Genomic DNA, 27,308 nt, shown 5'->3' on the forward strand with positions numbered 1-27,308 from the left:
CTCTCAGGTTCTTTCAGATGTCCAGATCCTTAGCCCACTGTAGTGTCCTTGGGGACCTCATTTCTAGACACCACCAGTCTACAAGAACTGAAACTGAGGTGAAATAGTGACAAATGGTCCTGGAATACTAAGCCAATAAACTGTCCACAATTCACCTTCCAGGTGAACAAACAAAAAATGGTGATACATTACAGATTTGGAAAGGATCAATCAAATGTTTATTACACTATTGTGCAGGAAGACACTTAACTATGATCTCTGATAGTAATTACCAGTCCCAATTCTGGAAAAGCCAGAGAAGACCCTGTCTGAAAAAAGACTTCTCCTCCTGTCTTTCCTTCCTATAAATTCCACATCCTTGTTAATGCCAGTCCTCAGTTTCCCTGCAGACGTTGATAGGAGTTTGATAGGGTTAGTGCCCTAGGCTGAAATACCTTTAGTTGCTTCACCTCCAACATGAGGTCAGTAGTGATGTTCACTGATGATTACATGATGTTTAGCACCAATTGTGATTTCTCAGATACTGAAAAAAATCATCGTCCTATGCAGAAAACCTTGAACAACATTCAGCAATTGACAAGTGTGGCACAAACTTTAATTGCCACTTAAGTGGCAGGCAATGACTATGTACAACAAAAGGGAACATAACTATCTCCTCATGAAACTCAAGAGCATTACTGCTGCTGAATTTCCCTTTATCAACATCCTGTGAGCTATCATTGACCAGAACCTGAACTGGACTAATCAAATAAATACTGTGGCTGCAAAAGGAGATCATAAGCTGAGAACATTAAGACAAATAACTTACCTTCTGGCTCGCTAAGCTTGTCCCTAATCTACAAGGCACATGTTAGGAGTGTGATGGGACAGTCTCCTTTTGTTTGAATGAATGCAGATCCAACAATATTTAAGAAGCTTAACGCCATGCAGCGCAACAAGTGCACTTGATTAATAGTCAAGATTAGAGTGTTGCTGGAAAAGCACAACAGGTCAGGCAGCATCCAAGGAGCAGGAAAATTGACATCATGGGCAAAAGCCCTTCATCAGGAATGAGGGAGGGAGCCTCCAGGGCAGAGAGATAAATGGGAGGATGTGGGGCTGGGGAGAGGGTAGCTGAGAGTGCAATAGGTGGATGGAGGTGGGGTAAAGGTAGGTAAGAGAGGAGGGTGGAGCGGATAGTTGGAGCAGGTAGGAAGATTGGCAGGTAGGACAGGTCGTGAAGATGGTGCTGAGCCGGCAGGTTGGAATTGGGACAAAGTGGGGAGAGGGGAAATGAGGAAACTGGTGAAGTCGACATTGTAGCCCTGGGGTTGGAGTGTGCCAAGGCAGAAGATGAGGCATTCTTCCTCTCGCTACTTGGTTCGTAGTCCATCCACCAACCTAGGATTTCAGTCCTCCACCATCGATGTCAAGTAGCTGAAGCAAATATCACTTACAAGATACAGCCCAAACCTACTCTGACAGCACTTTCCAAATCCACGATCTCTATCACCTAGAGAGACAAGGGCAGCAGATGGATAGGAAACACCACCATGCAAGTTCCTGTCCAAGCCACACACCATCCTAACTTGGAGCGTTATTGCTGTTCCTTCACTGTCATTGGGTCAAAATCCTGGAACTCACTTCCAACAACATTATGTACCTGTATGTGCCTATACCAGATGCACTGCAGTAGTTCAAGAAAGGACCTCATCACTACCTTTACAATTGTTCTTGGGGATGAGCAATAATTTGGCTGTTTAAAAACCATCTGCCCATTTTGGTCTTCTATTTTGAAGATTACTATAGTCCATGAAAATTATAGTCAGCTTTTGTTATTTCGTCCTCTTTGTCAAATTACAGTAATGGTATCATGTCCACACTGTTTTTGCTTTGCGGCATTCTTTTCCCAATCTGCCCAGAGCAACCTCTTAAAGAACACAAATAGTAAAGCAAATCTCAGAACCCAGCTGGGGTGTGCAGGGCCCATATGAAGCAAAGAAGACCTTTTGAATCATTAATGGATCATATGTGATTCTTCGAATCCTCAGCAAGAATTGACCAGCCTATTTTTGGCTCATGTATGGTTCCTAATCTGGTTTCTAAATGAAGAATTTCCCTGACAGCTGATGAGAAGCAAAAGGGCATTGGTACGCAGAAGGGTGTGAAGAACAACTGTTCCTCCTCCAGAGGTCACTGATACATCGTGCAATAACTTTTTCTGTTTTAGTATGATTTTGATCCTCTGCTCTGTCTGATCATCAAATACAAATGTGAATATTGTGCATCAAAAAGACAACATACAATGAACATTGGAAGGATTCAATGAAGATCAAAGTTTGGGAGAAGATTTGTAGCTTGGGTGCTCGTTGTTGTGGTTCTGTTCGCCGAGCTGGGAATTTGTGTTGAAGACGTTTCGTCCTCTTTCTAGGTGACATCCTCAGTGCTTGGGAGCCTCCTGTGAAGCGCTTCTGTGATCTTTCCTCCGGCATTTGTAGTGGTTTGAATCTGCGACTTCCAGTTGTCAGTTCCAGCTGTCCGCTGCAGTGGCCAGTATATTGGGTCCAGGTCGATATGCTTATTGATTGAATCTGTGGATGAGTGCCATGCCTCTAGGAATTCCCTGGCTGTTCTCTGTTTGGCTTGTCCTATAATAGTAGTGTTGTCCCAGTCGAATTCATGTTGCTTGTCACCTGCGTGTGTGGCTACGAAGGATAACTGGTCGTGTCGTTTCGTGGCTAGTTAGTGTTCATGGATGCGGATCGTTAGTTGTCTTCCTGTTTGTCCGATGCAGTGTTTTATGCAGTCCTTGCATGGGATTTTGTATACTACATTGGTTTTGCTCATGCTGGGTATCGGGTCCTTCGTTCTGGTGAGTTGTTGTCTGAGAGTGGCTGTTGGTTTGTGTGCTGTTATGAGTCCTAGTGGTCGCAGTAGTCTGGCTGTCAGTTCAGAAAAGCTCCTGATGTATGGTAGTGTGGCTAGTCCTTTGGTTTGCGGCATGTCCTCGTTCCGTTGTCTTTCCCTTAGGCATCTGTTGATGAAATTGCGCGGGTATCCATTTTTGGCGAATACATTGTATAGGTGTTCTTCTTCCTCTTTTAGCATTTCTGGTGTACTGCAGCGTGTTGTGGCCCTTTTGAACAGTGTCTTGATGCAACTTCTTTTGTGTGTGTTGGGGTGGTTGCTTTCGTAGTTCAGGACTTGGTCTGTGTGTGTGGCTTTCCTGTATACCTTTGTGCTGAATTCTCCATTAGGTGTTCTCTGTACCATCACGTCTAGGAATGGGAGTTGGTTGTCCTTTTCTTTCTCTCTCGTGAATCGGATTCCTGTGAGTGTGGCGTTGATGATCCGGTGTGTGTTCTCTATTTCTGTGTTTTTAATGATTACAAAGGTGTCATCCACATATCTGACCCAAACTCTGGCTGACACCTGTAGTTTGTTGTTTTTTGTCTATTCCTTTGTGAGATGTGAATATTATTGGTTCGTCCAATGTGTACTGGCCTCACAAATTGCCTGAAGAAAGCAGTGATGAGCTGTCCTCTTGAATGGCTGCAGTCTCTGGTGGTGAAGGTATACCCCCAGCACTCTTAGGATTTTCCAGGATTTTGTCTCAGCGCCCAGTGCACTGTAATATGGAACTGCACAGAATTAACCTTAACAAAAACCACTGCCTCTGTTTCTAGACCTGCTTTGCTAGATCCCAGAGGGTGGTATGCAGTAGGGTATTTTCCACTGAAGCTGCCTTGAGAGCTGTATGGGGTGGTGTTATCTACAAGGCACAAGTCAGGAGTGTGACGGAATATTCAACATTTGCCTGAATGGGTGCCGCTCCAACAAAACTCAAGAACCTGGAAACTATCCAGGAGAAAGCAGCCCATTTGATTGGCACCACATCCACAAGCATCCCCTCACTTTACCTCTGCCACTCAGTAGCAGCAGTATGTACCATCTACAGGATGTACTGCAGAAAGTCACGAAGACTCCTGAGAGAGCACCTTCCAAAGCCACGACCAATTCCACTTACAAAAGCAAGAGCAGTTAATACATGGGAACATCAGCACTTGTAAGTTCCCTTCCAAGTAAATCACCATCCTGACTTGGAAATATGTTGCTGATCTTTCGGTGTCACGGAGTCAAATCCTGGAATTCCCTCCAATAAGGGCATTGTAGGTCAACATACAGCACATGGATGACAGTAGCTCACCACCACCACCTTCAGATATGCAATAAATGCTGGTGCAGCCAGAGATACCCACATCCTGTGAAAGAACAAGAGGAAGTACCTGATGTTTGCTTTTAAATGATAGCCAAGGAGCATTACTGCACATATTAGCAGTTCTTTTTTGTGACAGAAGAGATCAAGTATAAAGTCACAGCTCACTAGGTGATAGATACAGCTTTGCTGGTACTAGCAGGAAATTCAATTATTGAAATGTTCTTTTTGCTAACAGTGATTTCTGGGCCTGGATTCTACACATGAGTACATACATAGTGTGTTTGTTTACCATAATGCATGGTACAACTTTACCTCCAAAATGTCTTTGTACAAATTTATATTGGTTTTGCTTTGATTCTATAATTACATATTGGGCAGGGAAAGGCATTATGGAATATGAGTTAAAATGGAACATAGCAAGAGTTGTTGCAGTAAAGGATGGAAATATATTTTCCCTCAAATATGATGCTGCCCATCCTTTTGTCATTATCATAAAACCAATTTTGCTCTTTATATAATTTAGAAGTTTAATCAATTATGTCTATACTCTGCTCCTGTTTGTTAACAGCAGATTGTTGGAGTTCTCACAGTTTATTATTAATACTAGTTATTAGTAAGGAATTGCTTAATAAAATCTTCAAAGTATTTCACCCTGATTTCCATTCTTTTGTAATGAGTCAATGAAGAGCTGTGTTGAAATTTGTATCATTTAAGACTTCAAGGGAGGCAGTGATGTAGTGGCAACGGTCACTAAACTTGTTATCCAGAGACTCAGGATAATGAACTGGTGACAAGGGTCCCCATCGCAGGTGGCAAATTAAAACCTAGCTTAATAGCGACCATGTAACATTGTCGTAAAATCTCATCTGGTTCACAACTGTCCTTCTTGGAAGCAAATCTGCCATCCTTACCAATCTGGCCTAGATGTGACTCCAGTCCCACAGGAATATAGTTGGCTCATAAACGCCTTCTGAAATGGTCAAGCAAGCCATTAAAGATGGCCAATAAATGCTCGCCCAGGGAACAGCACTTACATTCCATGGATGATTTCTATTAAAAGTTAAAGCACAGAGAATGCTGGCAGCATCTGTGGAGAGAGAAACAGAGTTTACCTTTCAATTGCAATATGACTCTCTTTTCTAACTTTTAGAAATGTATGGTCCTTTCAGGGAAGTCAGACTCAAGCGTGTGTTGCTGGGAAAACGCAACAGGGCAGGCAGCATCCTGGGAGCAGGAGGATCGACTTTTCGGGTATAAGCACTTCATCAGGAAGCCTTTTGACATTATCATAAAACTAATTTTGCTCTTCCTTATATCATTTACAAATTTAATATATTGTCTATTCTCTGCTCATGTTTGCTCCTGCATTCCTGATGAAAGACTTTTGCCTGAAACGTCGATTCTCCTGCTCCTTGGATGCTGCTTGACCTGCTGTGCTTTCCCAGCAATACACTCTCGACTCTGATCTCCAACATCTGGAGTCCTCACTTTCTCCCTGCAGGGAAGTGTAAATTATTAACCACACCAAATTGTTTTACATCTGGGTAAAAATACACACGCAATATGATGGAAGAATCGAGTTCAATTGTAATACTGTCCTGTGGTTAAATAACATGTCCATATTTATTGTCTAGGTTGAGGGGAAGAATATAGTGGATGTGTGAAGTAATCAGCGACATTGTACCCTCTTTAGGAGACATGGTGGGGGGGGCCAATTAGTAAGATTGGCAGAGTAGAAGATGATGAAGTTATATTCAGCCACTGTTATTTCTTAGAACTGTAAATCAGCGACTTCCGGTGAACGAAAAGAATTTATACTAGTAATATCATTGAAACTTTCTTAATTAATATTAAACTTCCTTTTTAAGCACTGAAATCTGATGGTGAAGAATACTTTATTAATGGTGGCTGGTCCATAGATACACCACAGCGGTTTGATATTGCTGGAACTGCTTTCCACTATAAGAGGCCCGATGATGAGCCAGAGTGTCTGGAAGCATTGGGACCTACCAATGCAAGTCTTTTCCTTATGGTAATCATTATTTATTTTGATGTTTGAATACTAATAATTTAATTAAAGCAGGTGAAGTTTCAAGGATACATGAGAAGTTAGTTAAAAATGAAGTTAATTAGCCACAGGTTCTTCCTCATTTTGGCAAAATGGAGAGAAGGCTTAGAAGTACAGCCAATTTAATAATATTTTGTTAAGGAATCTTACTTCCAAACAAATTTGTGTTATCCTACCTATTAGTATAGGTGTTGTACTCAGTGTATTTAGCAAGTTAGGGAATTGGACTCCCCAACCTGAGGAAAAGACCTTGTCTATTCCCCCATCTATGCCCGTTGTGATTTTATAAATCTTTATAAAGTCACTCCTCAGCAGCCAACGCTCCAGGGAAAACAGCCACAGCCTATTCAGCCTCTCCCTGTAGCTCAAACCTTCGAAGCCCGGCAACATACTTCTAAATTGTTTTGAATCCTTTCATGTTTAATGTTTTTCTCATAGCAGGGAGTCCAGAATTGAGCATAATATTCTAAAAGTGGCCTCACCAATGTCCTGTACAAACATAACATGATGCCCTAATTCCTATACTCAATGCACTGACCAGTGAAGACAGGTGTGCAAAAGCCTTGTCTACTCCGCTTTTAAGGAATTATGCACCTTCACCCCCAAGTCTCTTTCTTTGGCAATAGTTTCCAAGGCCCTACCATTAACTGTATAAGTCTTGCCCTGGTATGCCTTGCCAAAATGCTGCACCTCACATTTATCTACATTAAACCTCATCTGCCACTTCTCGGCTCATTGACCCATCTGATCAAGGTCCTGTTGTACTCTGAGATAACCTTCTTCACTGTCCATTACACTACCAATGTTGGTGTCATCCACAAACTTACTAACCATACCTCCTATATTCACATCTAAATCATTTATATAAATGACGAAAAGCAGTGGACCTAGTAGCAATCCTTGCTGCACACATCTGGTTAAAGGCCTCCAGTCCGAAAAACTACCCTGTGCCACCAACCTCTGTCTCCAACTTCAAAGCAAATTTGTATCCAATTTCCACTCAGTTCATTTCTACTCAGAATTTATGTTGTTGTTAAAGAGGAATATGATGTAACTAGCAACGACTGCAGTAGTTAGTTGTACTAAGCAGCCATGATGTATCTTGAAAGTTCTGAGTATCAAAGTAAATAAAATCTAGCAAGTTATTATCACTTTGATGTAGTAAGTATTCAAATGGACAAAAATATGAATTTGTTGTGATTTATTTTTCATTTCCCATGCAGGTGCTGATACAAGAGGAAAATCAGGGCATTCATTACAAATTTAATGCACCCATCACACGCACAGTCAGTGGAGATACACAGGCAACCTATGAGTGGCAATATTTTCCTTGGTCCAAGTGCACTGCAATATGTGCAGGAGGTATGTAGAGCAATATGAAAACACATTATGATTACGAGGATTAGAGAATACCATGTTCATTTTGCTAATGACCATACCATTCTGAGTTAACACAATTCCTTTTGTTGGACCTTTCTTTCCTGGCCACTCTTGCAAAGAGTTCACTCCTGAGAATACATGTTAGCAAATTTTGCAACAGTAATTGGTGTCAGGAATCATAATAATTGAGTGCTTCATGGAATGTAAGGAATTAATAGATAGCTTTTTGTCTGACTAGCAAGGGATCACAGCTGAAGTGAACAGTTCATATCAATATTTAACTGGTATCTTAGGGTTCTTGTGGTGCAGTGGTAGTCTCCCTACCTCATGGACCAGGATGCTCAGGTTCAACTCCCACCTGCTCCAGAAATGTGTAATAACATCTCTGAGTAAGGTTATGAGAAAACACTTAACTGGTGCCTTTTAGCAGTTCTTATGGAGCAGTGGTACTGTTCCTAACTCTGAGCCACAAAACCTCAGTTCAAATTCCAACCTGTTCCAGGTGTTTACCATAATATCGTTGAACAGGTTGATTTAAAAAAAATGCCTTGACCTGGTGTCTTGGAGATCTGATGGTGCAGTGGTAGTCGCCCCACCAAAGGAGGCGTAGGTTCAATTCTCACTTGTAATAATGTTTCTGAACAGGTTGATTAAAAAATAAGCTTTAACTCGTGGGTCTTTTTGAAAGAAACACATAAGATCAGAACTTGGAGCTGCACCAAAAATTAGCTGATTCTTGAGGCCTTTTGATTTAGTAGCTTTAAAAAGAAACTGAGCATAAGAAATTGAAAAAAGATGTTCTGACAGCACAGCTGACTGGGTAGTGTTGAGTTTTCACTGAAAATTAGATAAACTGCACTCTCCAAATTGTGTTCATAGGATAACAACTTTGAGAAAATATTAAATACAATTTTAGAGAAGCTAATTCATGTGAATAAAGTATCAGTGGAAACATTAAACAATGCAAATACAATTAATAAATTTAATTGTGTTGAAAATTATTTTAAAAGAATTTGTTTTTGTTATCGGAGAGCAAAGAAAACAAGCAAATTATTTTCGGATGCAAAATTTTCAAAACCACGAAGTATTGTGTTTGAAAAATCAATCCCATGACCTGATTGTACACTTACAGTGATGCCTGTTGTAGTAGGGAATGGTTTTGAAGGGTTTAATGTTGATGTTTCATTGGCTCCACCCACTCTGTGGATGTCACTCAGAGCCTGTGGAGACAATGAGTTCAGGCTTTGGAAAGAGCAGATGCATCCTTACTAGCTTTCTACAGTCTTAGTAATAATGTGTGATCAAATGTGGTTGTACATGTTGGTATCAAACAGTAAATATTCCTGTTATCTAAGAACAGTGCCTCATCTTTTGATACTCGGTGGTGATACATTCTCCATCACTAACCACTGGATAGGCCCAAGACAAAGCAAAGCCAAGGACTGATGGCAGTAAGCCATTTCAAACAACCCTTAGCCAATACCACCTACTGACAGAGATGCAAATGCCACACAGTGCCAGGATGGTTATCTAGGAAAATACCAGTGCCCACCATCACTGATATTTGCTCCTGAAAAGATGACAGATTAAGTACACACAGACTGTTGCAGATATTGTGGGCAATTGCAAATTTAGCAGATGAGTAGAGACCCAATTAACATGAGCATAAAGTGACCATAAAGTTCATTTTAATGACATTGACTGACAAATCTCCCATGTGTTTTCTGGTAAATCAGATAATATGCTTTTATTTGATGTCACATATTAGGGCTAATTTTATATCCTTCATTCAGCATAGCTGTTGCAAACTGGTTCTTTTATGTAATTTACTGGCACTCGAGGCATTTTGTTCAGAATGTGCCATGATCACTGTGATTAGTACTTTTAAGGGAAATAAAATTCAACGAAGTGAATCTAATTTTGACCTGACTATTTCTGGTCTGCCCTTGGGAAAATTGCAAGCCCACTGAGCTAATAGAAATGTTGAAACTGATTGCAGCCCTCGATGTGACAGCATCCAATGATTCACAGACTGCGTGGTTCTTGGACTTTCATGTTCTCAGGAGTTTTTGACACCATTTACCTACTTCTCTTCCCATGCCATATCCAAGCAAACACATAAGACTATTAGATTGTAAAATTCCCCTGTAATATTTGAGCTGTGGTTATGCATTTGAGTTTAATATGTCAAAATAAGCAACAAAAACAGATTTAAAAACAAGTAAAATTATTGAGTTTTGCATGATTCCATTGGTTCTTTCTTCCTTCCGATTAACTTCAGGATCAAATTAATAAAATTGCACAAAATTTACAAGAGCTAATGAACTGTAAATTAAGCAATGATTTTCATGATGGTTAGCAAATCTTAATTTCACTGATTATCAAACTTTATCATTCCTGTATAGGTATACAGGCACAGGCTGTCGTGTGCAAGAAACTGGATGATAATTCTGTTGTTTCTGCTCATTACTGTAACAGTGAAAACAAACTTCCAGAAAAACAACGTGCTTGTAACACTGAGCCATGTACATCAGTGTAAGTAACACAAGAACTGGGTTAATATTTACAGCAAATGTTATAGCTGTGTCATACTGCCACAAACTAAATGGAATGGGCAAAATTTCATCTGATCAATGCCTGAGTTTGTTCAGTAACAATAAATAGGACATCTTCCAGAGTCACTGAGGAAACTATCTTCATTCACAAAATCTGGTTCTATTTTACATTTTTGCAAAATCGCTTTTGCCTCTGGTTAATACCTGAATGTCCTTAAGATGCTAAAGTCTACTTTTTAAAAACTTGAATTTTCTACCCTCATGGCATGGGGGTATCAACATATATTAAAGACTATGTGGCTGGCAGAAAACAGAGAAATATGCAAAATTAGGTATTTTTTCTGATTGGAAAGATATGAAGACTGGTATCCTGTAAAGGTTTGTGCTGAGCCTTTTCTCTTTATTTATATCAATGACTTGAATGATTTAAGGGAGCAAAGGCACGGTAGTTAAATTTGTAGGTGACATAAAGATAAGTAGGAAAATACGTTGTGAAGAGTACAAAGGGAGGATATAGAATATAGATATGGATATAGATAGCCTGCGAATAACTCACTGGCTGATGGGTTTAATGTGGGATAATGTGAAATTGTTTGCTTTGGCACGGAAAATAAACATAGAGTCTTACTTAAATGAACAAGTGTAAAATTCCATAGTTCAGAGGGAGCTCAGTGTTCTAGTGCAGAAGTCACAAACAGTTGATATTCATGTACAGTAAATAAATAAGGCTAATGCAATGCTGTCCTATTATAAAAGACAACTTGAACATAAAAGAAGGAATTTATGCCTCAGGTAGACAGGGTAATGGTGAGACCATGTCCTGAATATTGCATGTTGTTTTGGTCTCCATATTTAAAGAATGATATGAATATTGTGAAGGTGAGTTCAGGTGAGATTTATTAAACTAATACCTGGAAAAAGGTAAGGTTATGAGGAAAGGTTAGACAGACTGAGTTTGTTTCCGTTTTAGGTTTAGAGGAGTGAGAAGTAACTTGATTGAAGTGCATATTATCCTCAATTACCTTAACAAACTGGACATGTAAAAAAATGTTTCCTCTTGTGGGTGAGCCCAGAAATAGAGGACACCCTTTTCAGACAGAGTTAAGGAGACTTTTATTCCCTCAGAGGGTTGTGAGATTTTGAAACACTCTGTCTCAGGAGGTGCTGGGGATAAAATCATGAAATATTTTGAAGACAGAGATGGATTCTGAGGCTCAATAGGGGGGATCAATGGATATTGTGAGGAGATGGGTCAGTGGGATTTGAAATACGAACAGGTCAGCCATGATCATCTTGAATGATACAGAGGCTGAGGAGAGTGGACAGCCAATATATTCCTGCTCCTAATCTGTGTTCATGTTCTCTCACCAAATTAATTCAGAGATTAAAATCGATGTTTTGTGTATGTATGCATATTTCTCCTAAAGCGTGGTAGAACAAATTCCAAAGTAATGATCAAAAATGAAGTAGCTTAACTCCTGAAGGGTAAAGATTTCCAGAGCTCCAGGGAAAGAGGAGGGGAATGGAAACTATCTGTCCAAGACCCAGCACCAGGATGAATGTCCCTCACCTGAGCTTTATCATTCTATAATTTTCACGCATCAAATCACTGAAGGTCAGGTATTCCTATTCCAGAAAATGCTTTCAAACTGTGCAGGTAAACTGTTGGGAATAACTTAAATTAAGGTCTTATATATTGAATCATGTGTTAAAAGGGCAGAACTATGCACAGTATTGCATTGAAGGGCAAAGCTGGCAGCAGTTTGACCTTGGTAAAAACAATGACTGCAGATGTTTGACCTTGTTTGAGAGAAATCTGAGTTTCCATCACAGCATGCTTGGATCTGGTAACTTCCATTTGTGCCACACTGAAAGCTGAGACATCAATCACATCTCATCTACATTAGAGTGCGTCTTCCAGTGCGATAATGGAGTTGGTCACCATTCTGTGCTGGACCGTCCAACAGGCTGGAGGTTAAGCTCTGCACAAGGTTCTGAGATACGTTGGTGCTAGCCTTTCCTATGCCGCTTGACATTGCAGGCAGGTTTTCTGGCAGGGCTCCCAATGCACCAAGTATTCTATTGTGTATCCCAATCATCATTTGTAGGCAACTGCACTGAAACTTTATCCGTGTCCATCAAACCCCATGTGTGTGAATGCTCCCCTAATGGCATCCCCTCTGGTAATTCACTGCCCTTGATTCCTGACCTGGCTGAAGCCACGAGTACCCAATGTTTCACCAGGTGCAGACCCCACTTCTGAACTCTCCTCTAAATGACACGTAATTGCCCTGTTTAATCTCGAGACTTTGAATGTGTGATCTAGAGGCAGTGTTTCTTCATTATCATCGTCTTCACTGTTGCTTCAGTATCTGAAAGGCGAAAGGCAGAAATGGACTGGCAATGAACAGGTATGCAGCGCAGGGAGTAAGAGTTTCATACTTTTACTCTATCTTCTGCTTCTAAATCAGAAAAAAAAATTGGAAAAGGGGAGGTGAGTGAAAAGGGAGGCTCAGGTATGAAAATACCAGCATCTCTCATTTCAGGTCTTGCCTCGAGCTGCTCCAATATTCTGACTACTGTCTACTTCATGGGGATAATACATACATCCACACATGTCCTGCACCATTAGCATCTTCTTTCCCTGTTTGTGTGTCTCCTTTTGAAAGATAGAAAGATTTGCATCAGTGAATGTCATGCGATTGATTTGTCTGATGTGGCTGTTAATGGTAATGTTACCATTCAATGATGTGTAGGTGTGAGGTTTAGAGCAGTGTTGAATATTCAGTATGAGTCCTGACTGAAGGAGGATGGTGAATGATGGTGGGTTAGTTGCTGTATTGGTGTGATATGACAATTAAAGATGCATTAAATTGACCTTGACTACTCATATGAGGTTATTGAGTGATTTTGAGCATTACATCAGGTCATTAAGGATAGACTTCTGAGCTTGAGTCTGTCTCACTGTCTTATAAGTGTTAGTCTGGAGGGCCTCCAAGTCTCTTGTGGATACAGGACATCTCTGCTCTTCAGCAGCTCCTCCACACCAAGGTCTCCAAAACAATGTTAGAAAATTGTGGACCTGAATATTTTGGGCCCTGCCAGGGAAGCAGTGCCCCAGTAAATGTATCAGCTTTTCAACCTCCATCCCTCGTATCAGGCATTTTTTGGCAAATTAGTTTTGTGGGCAGTAAGGCTACCTGCCTTCACATGGTGGGTAGCCAGTTAAGCTCATTAACATCCTTCTAAGGTGCACTTACAGGAGGCTGAATGGAATTTTCCAATCAACATCCAGTTTGTTGATGTGACTGAAGCAGTTTTACTGTCTGGAGATGTTCACACTGTGACTGAGGGGTCAGTGCTGTCAGTAAACCCACAGGCACTCCCCCACACTTGTGGCCTGGAGACTATCCCTGACTGTTACAGTTGCTTGCATCTCTTATCATGCAAGTTCAGGGTTTGTTGGCTAGCCTGTCACACAATTCTGTGCACAGTTAAAATTGGGACTTACTTTCATCAGCCACTGGCATCATTTCCAGATATGTCTGGCTTTACCATGGATCCCAGTTTCAGAAGCAAGGACTCAAAGTGCATAAGTAACTAGAATGAATGTTATGTCTTTGCAAAAATCCAGACAATCCAGGCAAGCATCCAAGCCACCTAATATTGGTGTCAGATATTTGAAGAGTGCGCTGTCATTGAGGTGTTCATTTTATGTGTTTATGAGTTTGGGTTTGTGGTAGTAACATATTATGGGTTATTCAGGCACTTTGAGTTACTGTAGCAATGTGTACTTTTTATGTTGTATTTGTTATATTGATGACAGAGAGTCCAGACTTCTTTCCATCACACAGTTGAACAAAGACCTCTCCCAATCTTGCCACCTACCCAGTGGCATGTGTTGGAAAGATTTGTATGTTGTCAATCAATCTATTTGACCGTGTTATGAATGTACCTTCCTTGACCATCAAGTCCTGGGACTGAAACCTGGAGCTTCTGGTTCAGAGGCAGGGATAAGACTCACAGTGTCACAAGACTTCCTTTATGTGCTTGTCCACAAACATAAAGTCATTTTATATTTTTCATTTTCCAGCTGGATTGTAGGTGAATGGTCCGAGTGTAGTCGGACCTGCAATGGGGGACTTCGCACTCGTGATGTTGTATGTGTCCAAAAGGTCACTGCTTCTGAGCAAAAAGTACTGGATGATAGTCACTGTATGACTGAACGCCCTCTGATAAAAGAAAGCTGCAATAACCATACCTGTCCACCAGAATGGGTTCCTCTTGATTGGTCTGAGGTAATGTGTACTTCATTCTACTTGTAAGGTTTAAGTCTTCAATCAATATGATATTGTTTATTGATAGTCAAAGAAATACTTGAATGCAACTCAGTGATATTTAATGATTCCTGAAGAAGGGCTTATGCCCGAAACATCGAATCTCCTGTTCTTTGGATGCTGCCTGACCTGCTGCCCTGTTCCAGCAACACATTTTCAGCTCTGATCTCCAGCATCTGCAGACCTCACTTTCTCCTCGATATTTAATTAAAGTCAAGATGAATCATTTCTTTTTAGGATAGATGTTCAGGTCATTTAAAGGTGTGGAACTGTGATACAATCTCTCCAGTTTAAGATGGAACCCAGAACCTGTGTGAATCTTGCCCTGTTTCCTGATCCCACAAATTCCCCAGGAAGGAATGGGTGGGGGATGTTAGTGTTTCTCACTGCAGTTTCTGTCACCAATGTTTGAATGTTTGACCCAAGACTGGAATGACAATTGAGCTAGAGTGCTTGCAGGCAGAGGACACTGCTACTGTGCACTGCACCTTTTGTTCATGTCTGTAGTGGGAGATATTGGGACACATCATGGATAATATGTAGGTATCTGCCCTCAGGATATGATGTCCACTTTCCTGGAACTTTAAGTGGAAAGGCACCATGAGGTGAATAAAAATTCTGTCCTGAAAACACTGCAGAGATTTTTTGAGTCTTCATTAACTTTTGATGGTTGCATCCAACTTGTAGAATAAAGTGAATCCTGGTGAAATGTGTAGCACCTTTCAAAATTTTAAGCATGCCTTTCTCTTTATCTTCACAGTGCACACCAAGTTGTGGAATAGGTCATCGGCATCGTATTGTACTTTGCAAGAGCAGTGATTACACCATGACATATCCAGCTTCCCATTGCCCTGCAGACTCCAAACCTCCCACCCGAATACGATGTACTTCACAACGATGTCCACTTCCTCGCTGGCTAGCAGGAGAATGGAGCCCGGTAATCAATCCAATAATATGTTATTGTCCCATTCAAGAAAATACTGTTGTAATCGAAGATATGAGGTCCCATAAAATAAAGCTATTTTCATCAATTCAAGGTCAGATGCAAGACTTGAAAAATTAGATTAGATTAGATTAGATTACTTACAGTGTGGAAACAGGCCCTTCGGCCTAACAAGTCCACACCGACCTGCCAAAGCGCAACCCACCCATTCTCCTACATTTACTCCTTTACCTAACACTACAGGCAATTTAGCATGGCCAATTCACCTAACCTGCACATCTTTGGACTGTGGGAGGAAACTGGAGCACCCGGATGAAATCCACGCAGACACGGGGAGAACGTGCAAACTCCACACAGTCAGTCGCCTGAGTCGGGAATTGAACCTGAGTCTCTGGCACTGCGGGGCAGCAGTGCTAACCACTGTGCATAACTCATGAAGCTGTTTGAGTGTAAAGTTTACACTTATCATTAACCCGAACCTCTTTGAATCAATATCCCCTCCCTTCCTCATATGTGTTTTATACCTAGAGCCAATCCCTTAACCCCTCACACCCACCATGGGAAATTCAATTTCATTTTAAAAATGTAAACTAACAGTGGCACATAGTTAGATTTTTTAAAAATTGAAACAATTAAGAAATCTTTTCAGTTTATTGTAGCTGCTAGTTTGAACTTTCTCCTTTGCAGAAGGGGACCCAGTAAGACTGCACTACTTTAATGGAATCATCTTAGCTTAGCTCATTGCACCTTCACCCCTGAGTACAAGTTTATGGAGACAGATTTGACTCCAGAAATGGAGCGTATAATGGAGCGTGAAATCCAGGAGGTCTTGCAACATTCTCCAAGCTTCTCGCTTTCAGATAAGATGTTGGACTAAAGCTTTTTCTATCTTCTCAGAGAGACATAAATCATCCCATAGCACCTTTTGAAAGAGTTTTCTCTGAGTATTCTGGACAACATTCAACTATCAACAAGTCTCACCAAAAGCAGATTAACTGGCAGGATATCTAATTTGTTAGAAAATGTGACTTCTGGATTAATGTCTAACACATGACACCACCATGAGATATACATATAGTGTCAACTGTTATGCTGGGTATAAAAGAAGCTGTAAAAAATCATTACTTTCCTCTGATGCTTCACTCTATACCTGCTTAGGCTTACATTTACATTTTGTTTATTTCCTTAGTGTTCTGTACAGTGTGGTCTGGGTCAGCAGATGCGAATGGTTCAATGCTTGACTTACATTGGTCAGCCTTCCATGGAATGTCCAGAGTCCAATCGGCCTGCAGCCATGCAGCAGTGTGAAAGCAGATGTGAAGCTCTTCCCACTGAGAATCCAGAAGGTAAATCTACCTTTTCATGCTCTCATTTTGTGGTTATAAAGTCCAGATGGGTTTCTGCTGAAGCAGTATATTTAGGTCTTAGGTGAACAGCTTGATCTGGAACATAAACAGTAAATGCTATAAACAGTAATAAAACTTGTATTAATGTTGGACCATAAACACGATTAAATACAGGTCATTTTGCTATAATGTGCATTTCATTACCGTGAATTCGCTATGACGCGATTGATGAATTAGGGACACTGTCTCTAAAGCACAAAGTATTAAAATGTGCGTCGGCTGTAATGCGTTTACATCACCAATACTTAAAGTGCAGTTTCTAAACTACGTGATTTTTCTATAACATGGGGTTGCACAAGAACGTAACTATCGCATTATAGAAGAACTGCCTGTATATGATTCCAAGGCAATTCACAAGAGTCTTATAAAACAAGTTACAACACTGAATCATGTAATGAAATATTAGGTCAGAGAAACAAAGAGGTGATTTCAAGAAATGGTTTGAGCTTAGAAAGTTCTACAACTTGGAAATTAGCAAATTGAAGGTGCAACCATCAGTGATGAGTACTTAAAATCAGAAATGCATAAGTTTCCAGATTTAAAGGAGTACATTTAGAGTCATAAAATCATAGAATCCCTACGGTGTGGAAGCAGTCCATTTGGCCCATCGAGTCCACGCTGACCCTTCAAAGAGCATCCACCCAGACTCACCCCATCCCTGTAATCCTGCATTTCCCATGGCTAATGCACCTAGTTTGTCCATCCCTGGACATTATGGGCAATTTAGCATGACCAGTTCACCTAATCTGCACACCTTTTGGATTGTGGGAGGAAACTGGAGCACGGGGAAGAAACCCACACAGACATGGAGGGAATATGCAAACTCTACACAGATAGTCACCCCAAGAGTAGAATCAAACCTGGGTCCCTGGCACTGTGAGGCAGTAGTATTAACTATAGCAGAGATATGTCAGATGGTTGTAGGGCTAGAGGAGATTACAGAGCTTGGGAGGGGGATGGACATGGAAGGATTTGAAATACACAGCAGGTCAGGCAGTTTCTGTGGAGAGAGTTGCTGTTTAAAGCCTGTGATCTTGCATCAAAACCAGAGATTGTTTAAAAGATTTAATGAGATTTAAACATCCACAGAGGGAGATGAAGATGGGGAAGGAGAATGAAGAACAAAAGGGAAGATCTGTGATATGTTGGAAGACAGGAGTGGTTACATAACAAGGGCTGATGTGGTGCAAGATGAAAGATGAAGATAAATCATTTTTAAAAAGGTGTAATAACAGTTTGGTTTAGTGGATATACACATAACAACACATTTTGAGTGTGTCTGCAGTACATGGACTGCAGCGTTTTAAGAAGGCAGTTCACCATCACCTTCTGAAGAGCATCTAGGGATTGGCAATAAATACCATCCCAGCTATTGACGGTTGCATCCCATAAATGCATTTAAAAAGATTCATTACCAGCATCAACTGTCCAAAAGAAAAGGAAATAATGCTAATAACTGAACTGAATTTTGAGACTCTTAAGTTTGTAAAATGCCTCATTGAAATTGGGAAGTGGTTCCTCAAGCGTCATTGGAACCAAGAGAGCTGTGATCAGAATGAGAAAATTAGAATGGCAAATGAAGGGAAACTGAGCACACACTTTTCAATTGAGTGGAGGTGTTCAGCAAGGCAAAGCATTGGTTTTGGGCACCCACTGAAGGAGACACTGCATCATAGTCAGTGAACACAGTATATGTAATTGAGAGAAATACAAGTTTATCACTTGTTTCAGCTGAAGAGATTATCCTGGACCTTAGGATAGAGCAAAAGGGCAAATACTGCATCTCTTTCACTTGTTGGAAGATGCTGTAAGGAGCAAATTAGATTTTGAGAGTGATAAATATTCACGTTCAAATGTTGAGGAAGGAAGAGTCCCTTTTCAACTTGGCTTGAAATTCCCTCACCAGTTAAATCACATTTTGCACAGTTTTGTAATTTTTCAATTTTTGCCCCATTTTTGAATGTTAAGGACTGAATAATGTTAATAATGCTCATTAACACTTTGTCAAGAGCCAAGATCATGAAAACATGATGGCTAGATTGAGTTTGTGTTCATGATTGCCTACAAAGTAATCTCGTCATCTCAATATTGGCTACTAGCTGCCAACTGGAAATCAGTGCTTCCCTTTCCTGAGAAACAGTTATCTCAAATATTTGTACATCTCTGATCAATGTTAAGAGCAGACATCTGGTGTCACCATGTTTGGGGCTGCTTGCTGGTGCAATTTATGGGAAGCACATTCACGTTGTCTTCTGTCCATGAATTGAATCACAAAGTTTTGGCAGATTTTCAAAATGGCTTTGCACATTTAAAATCAAAGAAGAACTACAGGACCACTTCTTGTTCAAATAACTCCCCATTCATCAAATAATAAAAGTTCTAATAATATCATTGTACTTTTTTTCTTGGGATCATATACCTTGAGAAATTACAACTCTGTTGAAACTAATGGAACTGCTTTGAGATCTCATTGTAACCTTCTGGAGGCAATGTCTCCTGGCATAAAGGACATCTGTTTAAATTTAAAATTGATATTTTGAATATAGACATTGATTTTTTTATTCCCCAATCTGACGATGAAGTTGCCTTAGGAAAAGAAATTCTCTTTGTTTATATTGTAAGAGATGAAGCAAAGTTTTAATGTTTCCTCAAAAAGCAAGAAGTCATAATTATGTTCTGATTATTAAAGTTTAAAGTATTGTAGCAGAATGCATTCCAGTTTAGTGTCAATGACAAAACAGCTTTTCCATAGACACTTTCCATTTCACAGAATGTAGGAGAAGGGATGGTCTGAAAGGTGACTCAAGATATGAAAACATTCAATTACTCTCTTCACATTGGCATGAATCTGCATTTCTCATGCAATTGCTAATTTCAAATAAATGAGAGTTTTCAAATAGAATATAATACAAACAAAAGAATAGTATAATATTTCCTTAAACAAAAAACACAAAATTTAAAATGGTTAAGCTAAGTCCTCATTAATTGTATCATGAAACCTTTTTTCAGCCTGCTAATAACTTGATAAGGAAGCTTACTGATGTATTGGCAATCTGTAGAGTATTGGTTTGAAGATCATTCCAAATATTTTTCAATGCAAATTAGAGACAACAAGAAGATAATTACATTGTCAATTGCCTTTCAAGAGAATGTTTCTGGCATCCATGCATCTTGTAAGAGGCAATGGACATGCAGCAAACAGATCTGCTTCAGATGGAGTATCTCCCTACAGGGCATCAAAGACTGGTCTTTGTGAAGCAGGGTCTGCCATGAGTGCTATCTGTAAAGCTCCTCAGTTCTTGAAGGTTGTTGCTGCTGCCATGGTAACTGGTGCAAGTCACTGTTGTCCCAGTAATCAACAGGAGATACCTTCTCTGGGGTGGCATGATGGCTCAGTGGTTAGCACTGATGCCTCACAGCATCAGGGAACCAGGTTCAACTCCAATCTTGGGTGACTGTCTGTCTGGAGTTTGCACGTTCTCCCCATGACTGCGTGGGTTTTCTCCAGGTGTTCTGGTTTCCTCCTACAGGAGAAAGACATACAGGCTATGTGGAATGGCCATGCTAAATTACCAGGGATATATAAGCTAAGTGGACTAACCATGGGAAATGCAGGGTTACAGGAATGGGGTGAGTCTGTGTGGGATGCTCATTGAAGTGTCAGTGTAAACTCGATGGGCTGAATGGCCCGCTTCCACACTGTAGGGATTCTATGCTTTCCCAGCTGTCTGTGAATCATATAAGCATCACTTCGAGCTGGGACATATGCACATAGAAGTCACACTAATATTATACGCTGCTCCTCACTGAGTTACATCTAACGTGAAAAATCTGATCAGATGATTTAATGTAAACAAAGCTCATAAACATTCCTTGGGTACCAAAATAATGAAGTTTTTCATTATGGCTTCCATTCCCAGTTGTCACACTCTGTTAACTCTTAAACCTCACAAATCAGAATATTCCATTTCTGAATTTATTTGATGCACTGGGGCTGGATGTTGCCTGGAAAACACACACAGGTCTGACCTGAATAAAATTCCAAACTCCAGTATTTTCCTTATGTTTGTTACTTATAATGATGATGGTTGTCCTGAACTGTGATGGAGACCATTCACACCTTAGACAAACTAATGCATCTGTGATTGCCAGGGCCTTCTTGCCCTGAAAGAAGATGTTCTTGAAACAGAATCCATTCAGTGCATTCAACTCAGAAAGATGTCATTCTTTATCATTGATCTTCCCTGTCCCTTGTGATAACTGAGGCATTTTGACCATGAAGCACTGTCTGCCCCAAAGCATGTCGTCACCCAGAATGCATTGACTCTCGCCATTTAGCATATACCTCAGAATTTCACCTACGGAGTTGTGTAAAGGTATACAGAGAGACTGGTGTGCAAACCTAGTGCAGAGGCACGTATGGTATTGACTCTGTCTTTATCAGGTGACAGCCACAGGAAGATGAAGCACTTTACTGTTGCCACCAGTGACTCAGTTGACTTGGATGAGTGTTTACTTACTATGAAGCCTACACCATGCTTCCAATTTTCCTTGTCCCTGCTAGTAGCCTCATGATGAGAGTTTGTGCCAGCTAATCTGATTTCTTGTGAAGTGGTAATGTCAATACCAGGTTTATGTAACCCACAGCTGAAATTGTGTTGCTGGAAAAGCGCAGCAGGTCAGGCAGCATCCAAGGAGCAGGAGAATCAATGTTTCGGGCATAAGCCCTTCTTCAGGAATGAAGAAGGGCTCATGCCCGAAACGTCGATTCTCCTGCTCCTTGGATGCTGCCTGACCTGCTGCGCTTTTCCAGCAACACATTTTCAGCTCTGATCTCCAGCATCTGCAGTCCTCACTTTCTCCTTATGTAACCCACAGTCAAACAGGGCAGTTTTGTGTACACATACTGTGGAAAGTTGTTGTTCATGTCAAAGCTTATGCTCCTCACATTCCACCTTCCAAGTTGAAAGGTTACCTTCCTTTATTTGCTACTTAGTGTAGGCATGTTTTGGGCATGCAGACTTGCTTTTTTTTATTGATTCACAGAATGTGGGTGTTCTGGCCGGATCAGCATTTGTTGCTTATCGCAGATTGTCCTTGAGATAGTGTTGATGAACTGTGTTGAATTGCTGCAGATCATTTGGTGCAGTACGTAAGTGAGAGAATTCTGAGTCAGTGGCAATGAAGAAACACCAATATATTTCCAAGTCAGTACGCTGTGTGGCTGAGAGGGGAACTTGAAGGTGGTGGTGTTTCCATGTATCTGATGTCCTTGTTCCTAGTGAGTGTATAATGATGGTCATGCAGCCTATTTTAACTTCTGCAGTGCATCTTGTAGATTGGACAGACTACTGCTACTAAGTGTCAGTGGTGAGGGAATGCATGTTTGCCCTGGATGGTGTCAAGTTCCTTGATTGTTGTTTGAACTGCACTCATCCAGGCAAGTGAGGAGTGTTCCACTAAGTTCCCTGACTTGTACCTTTGGACAAGTCAGAAAACTTTGGGGAGTCAGGAGGTGAGTTACTAGCTGCAAGATTCCTAGGCTCAGACATGGTCTTGTGACCATTGTAGATATATGGCTAGTCCAATTTATGTTCTGGTTGATGGTAGTTCCCAGGATGCTGACTGTGGGAAAGTCAGCAAAGGTAATGTCATCAAATATCAAAGGTTGGTGGTCAGATTTTCTCTTGTTTGGTATTGGCATTTCCAGGCACTTCTGTGGACTGAATGTTATTTGCCACTTGTCAGCCCAAGCCTGAATATTTTCTAGGTCTTGCTGCAGTTGGACATGGGCCACATGAACATTGTGCAATTATCAGTGAACATCCTCACTTCTGACTTTATGGTGGAGGGAAGGTCATTGATGAAGCAGCTCAGGTTGATAGGGTCGAGGACACTATCTTAAGGAACTCCATTAAAAATCACACAACATCAGATTATAGTCCAACAGGTTTAATTGAAAGAACTGGCTTTTGGAGCACTACTCCTTCACCAGGTGGCTATCCTTAGGTACTATTGCAGGAACTCCTGCAGAGATGTCTTGAAGCTGAGCTGATTGACCTTCAGCAACTACAACCGTCTTCCTTTCTGCTAAGTATGTTTGTTGGGTAAGGTCTATATATTTTCCATTCTGCCACCCCCTATGCCTTCCACAGCCACATATAAGTTTGGAGCAGGAATAGGCCACACAGTCCCAAGAGCCTAATTTACCATTCAAGAAAATCATGGCTGATCTAATTGTGACCTCAGTTCCACATTCCCACCTACTCCCAGTAAACTTTGGTTCTCAAATTCATGGGCTGGTATTCAGATGATTGATAAAAGCCTTAATGTCTGGGGCCTAGACAATTGCAGGAGGGAATGGGGTGCATTCTTGAAGGAAGCACCACCTCCTAATGGGACAGAGTGCCAGTTCTCTTTCTGTCAGCTTTATTTAATTAGCCATTCACTTCTTCTATTGTTGTTGTTATTTTCATTGATGTTAACGTTGCAAGCTAATGTTGCATCGCAAATATAGATGTAATCTTGTGTTCTAAGTGTGTCATTCCCTGGGTCCTCATGTGACTAGATCCTACCTCCAATATCTACCGCTGAACCCAACCTGACCATTAATCTCCTTAGACTGCTCCTCCACCTCATCAAATTAAATTAGATTAATCCTCCAGGTAAGCCCACCAACTCGGCAATTTAATTCTCATAGTAAAACCCACACCTCAATACTATCTAGATAAGTCCAAATATCCCTCAATAACATGCATCACAGCATTAAAACCCACCAGATAAATCTGCCACCACTGCAATAATCCCTCCCAACCAGAATGGTAGAAAAAGACTTTGGTGTTACAAGTCTCTGATAATATTGAACAGTGGTGGTTGTGTCAAGGATATGCTGCATTTAAGAAAATGTTACAGCAATAATGAGTGGGGATTTCTCTTTTTTTTCTTAACATTGTTATGTAAAACATGCCTTATAGCAAAGAGAATTGTGATTTGATTATGATTTATTTTCATTCCACAGAATGCAGGGATGTGAATAAAGTGGCTTACTGCCCACTGGTGCTAAAATTTAAATTCTGCAGTAGGCCCTACTTCAGACAGATGTGTTGTAAAACTTGCCAAGGACATTGATCTTCAAGAACAGCTTCAAATGAGCAAAATATTTTCTGGAGCCGGACTGCAGTGTGGACCAAATGTGGATATGTCGTATTCATTCAAAGAGAAGATAGGAAGGAAAAACCAAGGTGTTAACCAGCTCATAAGGACAATCAACAAGCTTCACTTGGTACAGTCATCTCATTGATTTGTCATAAAACAACCAGCATTGGCCATGATTTATATCTGTTGCTGAATTCATGGACTTCATCATTTCAGCCAGTTGACTTAAATAGACAGCACCACAATACATAATTAATGCTCAAGACTACAAGCTATTGTATTGCCCATTCTTTTGTGAATTTGCAGGGTTTTTTTTAACATCATCTGAACAAGAGCTGATTTCCCATATTATGGATGACAGCATAGCTATATTATGAAAGTGCTGCTTAGCTGTTAATTTGTTCACAAAGAGAATATTTTAACAAATTTTGTAACAGTGTATCAATAGTGGATTTGTGAAGGGTATAAATGATCTCCATTCTTAATCCATAGATGTGCTATGTGCTGCAAGGATTTGCCAAAAAAGCTACAGCGTTATAACCCCCCAGTGAGCCTTGGGTGCTGTCCATCTGCTTTCTGTACTTCTGATGTTTTCTAGTATCTCCACCAGTGAATTAAGCTACCGATTTCAATACTGGACAGTTTTAATCTAGACGGTGATTATTTTTATTCTGGGTTGCACTGCTGAAACAATCATAAATAAAACATTTAATAGAATTAGTACAATGTAAATCAATATTAATGGACTGCAAACAAATTACTGTGAAGTCCAAGCTGCTCACCAATTGTTTCAGTTACTTTATTAGTTCAGATTGCTTTATATTTATGGAAGTTTAAATCTAAAGGAATATTCACAAGTTAATTGCACGTGTATTGCAGAATTTCCAAATGGTAGTCTTTTAACAATTGACCAGCAAGATTATACTGTTGTCACACAAACCACTTTGCAGCTGACCGGCTGCAGTCATTGTAGAGCATCCTGTCTTAATCACTGTTGGCTCTTTTAGCATTTGTGACAACACTGAAAACAAAATGGATAAGTGGTAGAACTGATGTTTCCCCCAGCAATGGCACTCAGACAATTGTTCACTGCGAAATTGTACTGCCTAACATTTTTAGTACAGATTGACAACTTACTTGCCATATTATGTTGTGGTATATCCAAACTATTAAGTAATCTTGACGGTTATGTTTTTTGCTCATCTGAAAAACATTATATTACAATACTTAATTGAAAATGGTGCACTTATTGACCCGAGCAGCTAACCCTGCTTGGCTCAACTTGGTTCGTCCATTGGTGACGTGAAAGAAGTACTCATCCCATCCCCTACTGAAAATTGCAATATCAGCAATATATGCCAGTATGTAATTCTGGCTGTTGTCAAAACAGGATCAACCAGTGTTAGCACATAATGTATGTATTCTTCATTCCAAAATGCCTGACTGTAAACATGTACATTTCTGATGGTGTAACAAATACAGAGCATGACTGGGCCTCAAAATTTAGTACCATCTGTCTTATTTCAGGATTGGATCTGTCAGATACTTGTTACCTACTAGTATCTTCAGGATCTTCACAGTGCAAGCTATTGGAAAGGACTTAAGCTCTGCCAATCCATTTATCATCCTGTAGAATTGTCTTGTCCTTTTTCAGGACAACAGCACTATCCATTCCCACAAGCTCTGGATATGCATTTTCTACATTTCTCCAAATATATGCTTTATCTCTCCTGTCTGGCATAGTGGATAAATGTCTATGTAATGCCCATGTTTGCAGTGTGTATAAGCTGAGTTGAAAAGTGTGGTGCTGGAAAAGCGCAGCAGGTCAGGCAGCATCCGAGGAGTGGGAGAATCGACGTTTCGGGCATAAGCCCTTCTTCAGGAATGACTTTCCTGAAGAAGCGCTTATCCCCAAAAGGTCGATTCTCCTGCTCCTCAGATGCTGCCTGGCCTGCTGCACTTTTCCAGCACCACACTTTTCAACTCTGGTCTCCAGCATCTGCAGTCCTCACTTTCTCCCAGTGTGTATAAGCTGCTTTGCAAAGCCTGGCTATTTCTACAACAGTGTCAGCAAACCTAGCAACAGTTGCCAAGTGTGATTTTTCTGTATGGAATCTAAAGGAGCTGATGCATTGCCTTCATGCATTGAGCAACCTAAGTTATTATATACCAAACCAAATGTTTCACCTCCTTTTCCTATCTTTGGAGCAAATGTGATATTTGGGGCCACATCCATGCATGTGAGGTAAGTTTTTAGCTTTCTTAGTGTTTCAACAAATGTACTTGTTTCAATGGTTAAATACATATGGCAACTGCATAGTCAACCTTGTTGATTCCACCTTTCCATCACCATATATGGACTAATTTAGTGAAGCTTTTGTATTTGAGCAGCACAAATTGCCCTACCTTCATTTTTGTATTTGGGATGTAAGCTTCACTGGTTGTTTTACACTGGTAATGGTAGAAGGGGCCCTCCTTTTTGAAATGCTACTCTTGCAATATTCTGGAGTGAGTTCTGGATTTTTGATGCAGTGACAATGAAGGAATACTAATGTATATCCCAGTCAGAATGACGCATGGAGTTCAGGGGACTTGACATACTGAACATAACACTCTCTCCACTGCAAGCATGGCACTTTGGTGATAGAGATGGTGGATGTTTACAGTGGAATTATCCTCACTTATCGCAGCAGTGACCAGTATTAGCAGCCAGATAAGTGATTTGCATCCCAGTGATTGTGAGTTTTCAAACTTATTCACTTATCTGCCTGAAATAACTAAGAATCTGGTGCGGTTGATCAAGAATCTATATCTTTGAATCAACTGGATCTAATTCTAGAAACAATACCTTAACAGTAATAGAGAGAACTCTTATTCATTGGTTACATTTTTCCCTCCGGCCACAGTTTATGTTGACCTTTTGGCCAAATGAGTAAGTGTAAGTATTTTCCACTTGTTCATGCTTGAGTGCTTTAAGTATGACACCAAAGGGGGTTTTACAGTTTCATTAACTGAACTTAAGAAATAGGAGCAGGAGTACATCATCTGGCTCCTCAAGCTATTTCAACGCTCAGTGGTGATCATGGCTGACCTTCTACCTCGATGTTAGTTTCCTGCTCTTGATCCCTGAGAGATTAGAATGTTGTCTGTCTCAGCCTTGAAGATACTTAGTAATGGAGAAGCCTCAACTTTCTAGGTTAGCAACTTCCAAGAATTCTAAAACTGTTTTGAGTAAGATACCGCTCCTCACAGTCTTAAATGATCAA

General features: G+C 40.5%; 1 protein-coding gene across 1 annotated transcript in view; it reads left to right on the forward strand.

Annotated features, from left to right (window-relative positions):
* The window catches only part of LOC132828835 (A disintegrin and metalloproteinase with thrombospondin motifs 6-like), a 160,290-nt gene extending 135,978 nt beyond the window's left edge, over window positions 1-24,312 (forward strand). The window contains exons 19-25 of the mRNA XM_060845994.1: window positions 6,067-6,230; window positions 7,490-7,628; window positions 10,052-10,181; window positions 14,295-14,499; window positions 15,299-15,475; window positions 16,671-16,827; window positions 23,906-24,312. Of these exons, the coding sequence (XP_060701977.1) occupies window positions 6,067-6,230; window positions 7,490-7,628; window positions 10,052-10,181; window positions 14,295-14,499; window positions 15,299-15,475; window positions 16,671-16,827; window positions 23,906-24,015 (1,082 nt within the window). The 3' untranslated portion in view covers window positions 24,016-24,312. The remainder of the gene's footprint in view (window positions 1-6,066; window positions 6,231-7,489; window positions 7,629-10,051; window positions 10,182-14,294; window positions 14,500-15,298; window positions 15,476-16,670; window positions 16,828-23,905) is intronic.
* Window positions 24,313-27,308: the final 2,996 nt, after the last annotated feature.

Source organism: Hemiscyllium ocellatum, chromosome 28, assembly GCF_020745735.1.
Source record: "Hemiscyllium ocellatum isolate sHemOce1 chromosome 28, sHemOce1.pat.X.cur, whole genome shotgun sequence".
NCBI classification, from domain to species: Eukaryota; Metazoa; Chordata; class Chondrichthyes; order Orectolobiformes; family Hemiscylliidae; genus Hemiscyllium; species Hemiscyllium ocellatum.